At 35.5% G+C, this 10,130-nt stretch overlaps 1 protein-coding gene across 1 annotated transcript in view; it reads left to right on the top strand.

Annotated features, from left to right (window-relative positions):
- Positions 1–9,779, top strand: part of LOC107130900 (protein CASC2-like) — a 160,927-nt gene extending 151,148 nt beyond the window's left edge. Inside the window, 3 exon segments of the mRNA XM_065521463.2 lie at positions 6,579–6,679; positions 7,483–7,585; positions 7,588–9,779. Of these exon segments, the coding sequence (XP_065377535.1) occupies positions 6,579–6,679; positions 7,483–7,585; positions 7,588–7,703 (320 nt within the window). The 3' untranslated portion in view covers positions 7,704–9,779.
- The last annotated feature ends 351 nt before the right edge of the window (positions 9,780–10,130 follow it).

The following is a 10,130-nucleotide window of genomic DNA, read 5'->3' on the forward strand; positions in this document are numbered from 1 at the left end:
GCCTGGAGTTTTCTTTGTGGGAAGATTTTTACCTACAAATTCATTTTAGACATAGGGATATTCGGTTTATCTATTTTTTCTTGAGTGGGTTTTGATACTTTGTATCTTTCAAGGAATTTGTTTCTTTTGTCTAAGCTGTTGAATTTATTGACATAAAATTGTTCATAAAATCTTATTATTATTCTTTTAATGTCTGTAGATTCAGTAGTGATGTCACTTAACTCTCTCATTTCTAACATTGGTAATTTGTGTTTTCTACTTTTTTCTTGATCAGCATGGCTAGAGATTTTTCAGTCTTATTGACCCTTTCAAAGAACTAATTTTTTGGTTCATTAATTTTCTCTACTGTTTTTCTAGTTTTTATTCTATTAGTTTCTGCTCCAATCTTTATGATTTCTTTCTTCTTCTTACTGTGTGTTTTATTTGCTTTTTTTTTTTTTTTTTTTTTTTGCTAGTTTTCCAAGGTGAAAAACTAGGTCATTAATTTGAAATGCTTCTTCTTTTCTCACATATGCATTTAATGATGACTGTATCTCTAAGTACTATTTCACAGCATCTCACAAAGTTTGATATGTTGTATTTAGATTTTCATTCAGTTGAAACTATTTTCTAATTTCCCTTTTTGATTTCATTTTGACCAGTGGGTTTATTTAGAAGTATGTTATTTCTAAATATTTGGTGATTTGCCAAATATTTTCTGTCATTGTTTTCTAATTTAATTTCATTTTGGTCAAATAAAATGAAATTATTTGACATAAATTCGACATATACTTTGTGTCGACTTCAATTCTTTTGGATTTTTTGAGCACTTTTTATGGCTCAAAATATAGTCCTTGGTAAATGTAATTTATGTCCTTAAAAAATAATGTGTATTATGCTGTTGTTAGGTGGAGTGTTCCATAAATGCCAATCAGATCAAGTTGGTTGATAATATTTAGATATTCTATATTATATTCTTTTTGATTGTCTGTCTACTTCTTTGACCAATTAGTAACAGAGGTGTATTCAAATCTGTGGCTATCCTTTTGGATTTTTTAATTTATCTTTTCAGTTCCATCAGTTTTGCTCATATAATTTGAAGCTCTGTTATTGAGTACATAAATATTTAGAGTCATTATGTCCCTTAATGAACTAGCCCTTTTAAAATCATAAAATGGTCTTCATTATTTCTGGTAATATTCTTTGATCTGAAATCTACCTTGTCTAATATTAATATAGCCACTTTAACTTTCTTTTGTTTAGTGTGGCATAGTATATATTGTCCATCCTTTTACTTTTAACCTTTTTGTGTCTTTATGTATAAAGTGTGCTTCTTATAGGTAGTATATCCCATCTTATCATTTCTGCTTTCAGTTAAGGCGTTTCCATCACTTACATTTAATGTGCTTATTGATACAGTTAGGTTTAAATCTGTCATCTCGCTATTTATTTTCTATTTATCCCTTCAGTTATTTGCTCCCTTTTCCTCTCTTTTTTTCTGTCTTCTCTTGGATTAATTGAATATTTTTGTTACTCAATTTTTATTTCCTTTGTTGGTTTCCTAGCCATAACTCTTTGTTGTCATCTTTATGATTGGGTTTATACTATACATATTTAATTTATTTAGGGTTTACAGTATACATATTTAATTTATTACACTATTCCTTCAAGTGATATTATATGACTTCACATATGTTATAAGATTTTTTTAATTGGATGCTTCCATTTCTCCCTTCTTAAGCCTTGGCTATTGCTACAAATTTTACTTTCACAGATGTTACAAATCCATACTACATTGTAACTATTTTTGTTTAAATAGTCAATGGTAGTTTTAAAATACTTTAAAACCAGAAAAAAAAATTTAACTATGTAGATACCATATCCTCTTCTTTTCATTCCTTGATGAAAATCTGTATTTTCTGAAAACTCCGAAGAAGCCTTTATTTTGCCTTTGTTTGTGAAGATATTTTTATGGTACAGAACTCTGGGTTCATAGATTTGTTTTTCAGCTCTATAAACATGTTGCTCTGACAAGAAATCTGTTAGAATCCATATGTTTATTCCTCTGTATGTAGCATAATTTTATTTTTCCTCTGACTACTTTTGAGACTTTTTTACTTTTTAGAAAAGTTTTTAAAACAATTTTACCTTTGAGCAATGTGATTATGATGTGTCTGGGTGTGGTTTTCTTCATGATTCATGTGCTTGTGCTTTGTCTAGCTTTTTGGCTCTCTGGATTGACAGTTTCCATAAAAACTTTTCAGACATTATTTCTTCAAATATCTTTTTCTGTTCCCCATCCCTCCTGCTCTTTGAAAATTCCAGTTCTAGTTATATTAAGCCTTGAAAGTCCCACGCTCACTAATGCTATTTTCATTAAAAAAAAAAAAAAAAAAAATTCCTTCTGTGCTTCATCTTGAAAGTTTCTATGGGTATATCTTCAAGTTTACTGATCTTTCTTTCTGCAAGTTCTAATCTTCTGTTAATCCCATACAATGTATTTGCCATCTCATACATTGTAGATTTTCTTTTTAGGACCTCAATTTGAGTATTTTAAAAATATCTTCCATGTGTGTTTCTGCCTAATTCTTTAAACATATGGAATACATACAATAATTGGATATTCTTGTCTGCTACTTGTAACATCTGTCAGTCCAGGTTGCTTTTGATTGATTTTTGTCATTGCGGGTCATATTTTCCCATTTTTCTACCTGCCTAGTTATTTCTACTTGAATGTCAGGCAGTATAAGTTTCCTTATTGGGTGCTTGATATTTTTGTATTCCTGTAAATATTTTTGAGCTGTTTTGTGACATAGTTATTTGAAAACAGTTTGGACTGTTGGGTCTTATTTTTAAGATTTGCTATGTGGTAGCAGGGCTGTAATCAGCCTAAAGACATTAATTTCCCACCACTATCAATGCACTATGAACTAATGCCCTATGAACCAGGAAGTTGTCCAGTCTGGCTGGTGGGAACACACCACTTTCCAGATCCTGTGGTATGCTGGATGCTGTTGCCTCTCATCCTTTCAGTTGTTTTTTTTTTTTTTTTTTTTTTTCACATATTTTCATGTTTCAAAGTGTTCCCTTCTCTCCTGAGCTGCCCATTAAGATCCTGTCACCTGGGACAGGTGCCTCCATGTGTCAGGTGATTTGCAGAGCATGGATAAATGACTTTCGCTCTCTGCCCTCCCTCCAAGACTCCCTTAAGCTCACTAACTATGCCTCATCCTTTAGGACTCTGCTTAAGTGCCAGCTCTTCAGGAAGCATCTTCCCTGACCCTTAGATTGGATGGGGACTCCCCTGCTAAGTATTCTCACCGCTTTCTGTACCTACTTACATTTTTATTCCTTTCACTCTATTGTAATTACTTATGCTTTAAAATAAACATCCTCCATTCAATCATGAGCTTCAGAAGGACAGGGACTCCTCTCTCCTGTTCTTTGCTTTATCCTCTTGGTAGTGACAGGCCCATAGCGAGTACTTAGTAAATATTTGTTGAATAAGTGAATAAACAAATAAATAAACCAACGAATCAATGAGCATACTTTTCTTATAAGATGATAAACTGGGACCTTCTGGATGAATTGATTGATCAGGTGGCTCTTTCTTGATGACCTCTCATCATAGGAATTTAAAAATGCAAAAGCACTATCAACTTAAGTCGAGAGGAAGTTGTGATTCCTCTTCTGCGGAGAGAAGAGGGCAGTTTACTCGCTCTGAGTGATTTCCTCACACCACCACCCACAGGGAATAACAGTTGTTTCTCCAGAGGGGAAAGAACATAATGTCCAAACAAGTCAGATCTGGAAGGAAGCTTTAGAAATCAGTGATTTCTTTCTTCTACAAAGATGGAACAAGGAGGAGACCTGCTGAGGTAATAGGGCTGTTTGTTGGCAGAACCTGGACTGGAAACTTAATCTCCTGATTATTCCATGGTCTTTCCACTCCCTAAGTTCCATATAGCCCCACACTAATTTGAAATATAGCCTGGGGAAGTGGAGCCCCATAGATAATTTCTTGCTATAATAATGTCACTGATTTGTTGGACTTGCTTTTCTGCAAAAGAGAAATGCAATAGCAAGCCATGTCTTCCATACAGAAGAGCATTTTCTAATAAATCCATGCAACCAGAACTCTGAAAACAATCGCTTCTAGAGCTTTTGGGTAAGGTCAAGTGTGGAACTCTGAAATATCCCAAATGTTATGTGTTGTTAATTCTAATGGTCACGAACAAGTATGCATATAAGTATCTGTATATCTGTATATAAGTATACATGTAAGTACATATAAGTATGAACAAATGTACATATAAGTATCTGCAGGTACAAGCTGAAGTCAACCTATTTTAAAAATAGCAGTGAGCTTTATTTTATATATATATAAATGTATCCTGAATGCATTTCAATTGCATGCGTAAATCACCACCTGTATCTGCAGAGAAAGTGTTTTAACCAAGCATGCTGCCCCCAACCAACATCATTTCCAGCTTTGAACTTATCCTGGGACTGTTTTTGCTAGCCAACTACTCTGCAGCTTAAGTGCTATATACCTAAGTAACTATTCCTTTTTAATGCAAAGTCCTGGAACTTAAGCTGATTACAAGATAGTGACTCACCTTTTGTCTTTTCTGTGCCTCCACCCCACCTAGATCTTTCTGCTCCTGCAATTTTTAGTGAGTGGGTTACCTAGAACACCAGTCCAATAAAGTTTGGACTAGAATACCAGACAAGAAAAGGATGAGCTCATTTCCCCTCTATGCTGTCAGTCTTTGAACACAGTGAGACCTATTGTGAGTCTTTCAGCTGGGGAGGGTCATGAGGTGCCTCCCACACACTGGCTGTGAACTTGTTCCCAACAAATGAGTCTGTGGGTTGGGAATGTCATCTATCTGAGCAGATATCTGCCCATATACTATCTCATTACCAGTAAAACTCTGAGCCTAAAGGTGACACATGGCCAAGAGCTGCTCTGCTGTTAACCATGCACAATCAATGGTAGCAAAGGTTGAAGTGAGCATAATCTGCAACTTTTCCGTGGAAGTCTTAAACTTTCTCATGGTGGTTCTGCCCATTGTCAGACAATTATATTAGAGAAAGGTTTTCGTTTTCACAGCATGTTCAGATTTTGGAGGGAAATGCAAAGAGCAGTGAAGGAGGAAAGGCAAACCCTTCCTCCCAGGCTTCAACAGAGTCAACCCAGGAATCAGTGAGATGACAGATGTTGGAGACAGATGCCTGAATATCCACGCAATAGTCAGGCTTAATGAACTAACACAGGAAGAGCAATTAGAGAATTCATTAATTATACTCTAAGTTCACTTTCATTGTTAATTCTAATCCTTTATTTGGGCTAATGACTTCAGCTTTTCTTATAATAATTTGTGCCTATCAGTGAATGATAACATCTTCAAATTTCCATAATGGTGTAAAATTCAAACTATATGTAGCTCTAGTTCTAAATTGGACCTAAAGTAGCTTCTAAGGGTACATAAGACACTTCAAGATAACATAAATGAAGAGAAAAACAAAAGTAAGAACATAACATGGAGTAAAGAATAAGGCCAATATAAAAATACAAACTACAAAGACTTATACACTTGCTTCAGGTTCTATTTTATAAGCAGGAATAGCTCAGATAGCTCAGCCAATATGTTCACCCATTAACAATGCACAGGCGTTTGTTTAGTCCTACAATTAAACATGCACCACAGTAGATCCACTCTAACTCAATAGTTTGCTAATTGTTTGTCTTTGTTATTCTTGTATAACATGCTGTCCTGTATTCTTTAATCATCTATTATAAAACAACAACAACAACAAAAACCAGAAATTCCTTCAGTGAATAAAACATAATGAAAAATGCATTTTTATTCCCTTTATGTACTCTGGCTAGCTTCTAAGAAAGGGTAGTCACATTTTGCACCGCTCAACTCTAAGTCTTGCCCCTGAACCAATAAATATGCACTCATTTGCATACTCTCTTTCCATCCTTCTTGAGCAAGCCACACTGACACAGGAGCCTCCTTGCTAGGCACGGAAACTGTTTCAAGATGTTTCAAGCCAAGAAAGGGCCACCTGCATGCATTATGGTTAAGACTTTAAGTTACCTTACCACTCAAGTCTTCCTGAAAAAAGTTCAAAAGGTGTTCATCTGAATCATTCATGCTTTTGTTATCCGTGACCTAAAGCAATATGGTAGCTTTTTTGTGTGGGGGCTGATGGCAGGGCAGAGGTTGAACTTTTATTTTAAAAACACTTGTATGCTCCAATATTTCAGTAATACATGGATCTTTATTATATTCTAAAGTTGTACTTGATATAACATATGACCTAAGTTCTAACATGAAGTATTATAAAAATGATACAATTTATTTTAAAAATCTACCCTTTTGATCCAAAAGAAACGCATATATGAAAATATAGTTTCACATAAATGTAAGATTTTTATGTTGTGCATTTTTGTTTGATTACATAAAGTAAGAAAAGATACAGCTTAATTTACTTCTAAGCTGATATAAAATACCTAACTAAACTAGAAAACAATTATAGTAGCATAATTTTATTTGCATTTGTGAGTATTATTTTTGTGATTTCAGAGCCTGAAAAATGCATGACACAGGAGAAGATGCACCCTCATCTGTTCAGTGAGAGATGTGCAAATCAACATCAACACAGAACTGCTGAAGAAAAAAAAAATGTGTGTGTATGTATATATGTGTGTGTGTGTACATATATATATATATTTATATATATAGTATGGGCTATTTCACCTTTGCAAGCTGGGAGCCATTAAGTAGTGGCTCCCACCACTCCCCAACCCCCTTCAGTAAAACACATCCTGAACATTGGGCCCATGTTTTCAAGAAGAATGTGCCCCACTGCCCCTTGGAAACTCCATTTCATTTACTTGGTTCAGTTAGTTAATGACGGTCCATTTTGACTCAAACATCCAGTTCCCTTTCATCAATCATGTCTTTCTGGACTGTCAGTTTTAGGGCAAGGATTACAAAGCCGTTCCATGCAGATATCCACAGAGAAAGACCCAGACCCACATCCTCATTTAGGATTGCTTAGGGACTCATTTCTTGCGCTTCCTTCCAAATGAAAAGAATGAACTACGTGAAAGGGGAAAACCCCGCTAGAAAATGAATGTTGGTGACTCAAGTATTAATCTAGAAAGTCTTATTATTTGGTGCTGGAAAAGGGCATTGTAATAAGATGGTTCTTTATACCATGCAAACCAGGGAATACAAAACACTGTCAACATGAAAATAAGATTTAATTTGGAATCACAACACATAGGGTTTTTTCCACCTTAAATTCTTTTTATTCAATCATATTTGTTATAAATATTCAATAGAAACGCAGTTTTTCAAGACTGAAATGGTCTTTAATGAAGCAAGCCATGTGTGGCTTTTCAGGCGAGCATTTTCATGCTTGGTTAACTGCAAGGATGTTCATGTTCCTTTCCCAAAAAATATTATTTGTGATTCTGCTTAGGTCTCTGGAAAGCAACTTATTCACTGGAGATATGAGGAGTCATCCACACATCACAATTCTATAGACATCAAATACATGAAGCATTTCCGATCTGCTTTAAGACTGGGCAGACTTTCCATCTGAACACAGCCAACCATCCATGTGTCATTACAATGAATTCAGCACTTGCCTGGAAGCTGGAAGGGTCAAATTCAACTTCAGCTCTGCCACTTGCTGCTTAACTTGCTGTTTAACCTTGGGCAAGCTGCCATCCCACATGAGGCCGAAGGTGTTGGTTTTTAAAATACAGAAGTTGGATTCCATGAAGGATTATCGATATACTGCTGGTGGGTCAAATTCCATCTGCTACTTGCTTTTGTAAATAAAGTTTTATTGAAACACAAACATACCCATTAATTTACTCTTGTCTATGACTACAAGGGCAAAGTTGAATCGTTGTTACAGAGACCATCAGGCTCACAAAGCCTAGATTATTCACTCTCTATCTGCCCATTTACAGAGTAAGTTTGCCAGCCCTGGACTGGATGATTTTTTGAGTTCCTTCTAATTCTAGAATTCTTTATATATTTTATGAAACCCCTAATGTTTATATATTAATTATTTCAATACCCGTGTCTTTACTGAGTTCCTCCTATGAAGCATACATCAAGATATATGTGTGATACATTAACTAAACTTTGTAACAGTATCTTAAATAGGATTTCAATGACTAACAGCTCTTGGAAATATCCAAGGTAACATTTTGGGGCAAATGTCTTATGATTTGATTATCATTGGTAAATAGAGCATATCTTTTTTCCTACTAACAATGTTTAAGAAGTTAAAAAAAAAAAAAAAACAAGAAAACCCCGTATGGCACTAGAGACTTACTGCATTAAGACATCATCTTAACAGATTGTTTAGTTTTGGTAATATAATTTGACATCTAAACATAAGCTGAGAGGGATCTCCCTCAAAACCTTTGATAATATGATTCATTGTCAAATGTTTGTTTTGCCTATCTGGCACTCATTAATTAATTCTTTTTAATATAGCTTGGATTTACTGATTTTGAAAAAGAGAATTATTCTTATTGATGTTGCTAAAATATCCAGGTGGCTTGAATTTCACCAACTAGATAGTTTAATCTAGCACATTTGTGTAGCCCTAATCAAATCTTTACTAACAGATGTGAGAAGCCCAGTACTGGAGCTAATGTTTGTGTCTCAATGATAATTAAATTAGCTTAATAAGGAAAATAAATGAACAATAATCACCAAAATTATTCTCTAAACCTGTGTTATAGTCTTAAACACATTTTTCCCCTATGGAGGCTTTTGGTAATAAAACACAAATTGAGGGATTTTACTTAAAAGAAATTTTTTTCCAAGAACTGGTCATGTACTAAATTGCTTATAATCAAATAATCAAGTAGCATTTCTTTTATCATAAGAGCAAAACCTATAATTAAGCCAAAATTCAAATTTGTTTTCAAAGGTTGAATAATCTTTTGTTTTGGCCGATAGTATGTGGATTTTTTCTTTTAAGGATTATCTCTTCGTAGTATTTTCTAATGGATAGGAAATGCCTTTCTCTGGTTGAATGATTATTTCCACATAGAATTAGTTCCTGCTTACGACAGTGCTCCACTAATGTAATGGCTCAGTGAATTGGCTTTATAATTCATTAATCATAGTTCACATTGAGCTTCTGGCTCCGGATGACAGTGCCCACCACAGGCCAAATAACTTCTCATTTAAAGGCAATTTGTACGAATAGGGAAGGTGAGAATTCCCACAATCCCTGAGGGATTGAAGAGTTGTTCAAAAGCCAAGATAAGGCATTTTATGGAAGGCAGGTTGGTGGAAGAAAGGTGGCCATCGGAGGATGAGGCAGATGGCTTTCGAGGGAGGCCCTGGTGCTGCCGCCATGGGGAAGCCCCTGTTGCAGCTGCTGATCAGAGCACATTGGACGGTGTTTCCGTGTGAACGTGAAGACAATGCTGCCTCTGTTCCTGTGACGCTGCGCTCTGACCTTGCTGGAGGCGAAGTGGTGTCAGCTGTGCTTACAGGACAGTCAGTGGTGGTGGAAAAGAGGCCCATGTGACCTGTGGAGGACTGGGCCCCTCTCACTCAACCCGAGTGCCTGCAGGTGTGGCAACCTTTATTTGTGTATTCTACTGTATTTATTTATTTGCCTGGCTAATTAGCTCTGTGCCACATTCCTAAGCTAGATGTGTCCCTTTGTGAAAGAAAGAGGGAGAGAGAAAGAAAAGGGGGGGCGCGTAGGAGAAAGAGAGGAAAGCAAGCAAGAAGAAAGAGAGAAAGAGAAAGGAAGAGAAAAGAAAGAGAGAGAGAGGGAAGGGAGGGAGTGAGGGAGGAAGGAAGGGAGGGAGGGAGGAAGCAAGGGGAAAGAAAGAGAAGGAAAGAAGGAGCCTTCTAATTTTATTTTATTTCTCCAATAAATGTTCCTATATTAAGACCTTAGACAAAGATTAGAAATATGATTTGACAGAAAGTGTATGGATGTGTTGTTCTATTGCATTGTAGTAAAGTATCCACGGCAATATACAAATAATATAGCTCCTACCCCTAGTCTCTGTTCTTATTTTCATGTGTTGTCTTAACTTTTTAAATTTCAAGATAGTATTGCACTTATTTATTCTTCCA

This window comes from Macaca fascicularis, chromosome 9 (assembly GCF_037993035.2).
Source record: "Macaca fascicularis isolate 582-1 chromosome 9, T2T-MFA8v1.1".
NCBI classification, from domain to species: domain Eukaryota; kingdom Metazoa; phylum Chordata; class Mammalia; order Primates; family Cercopithecidae; genus Macaca; species Macaca fascicularis.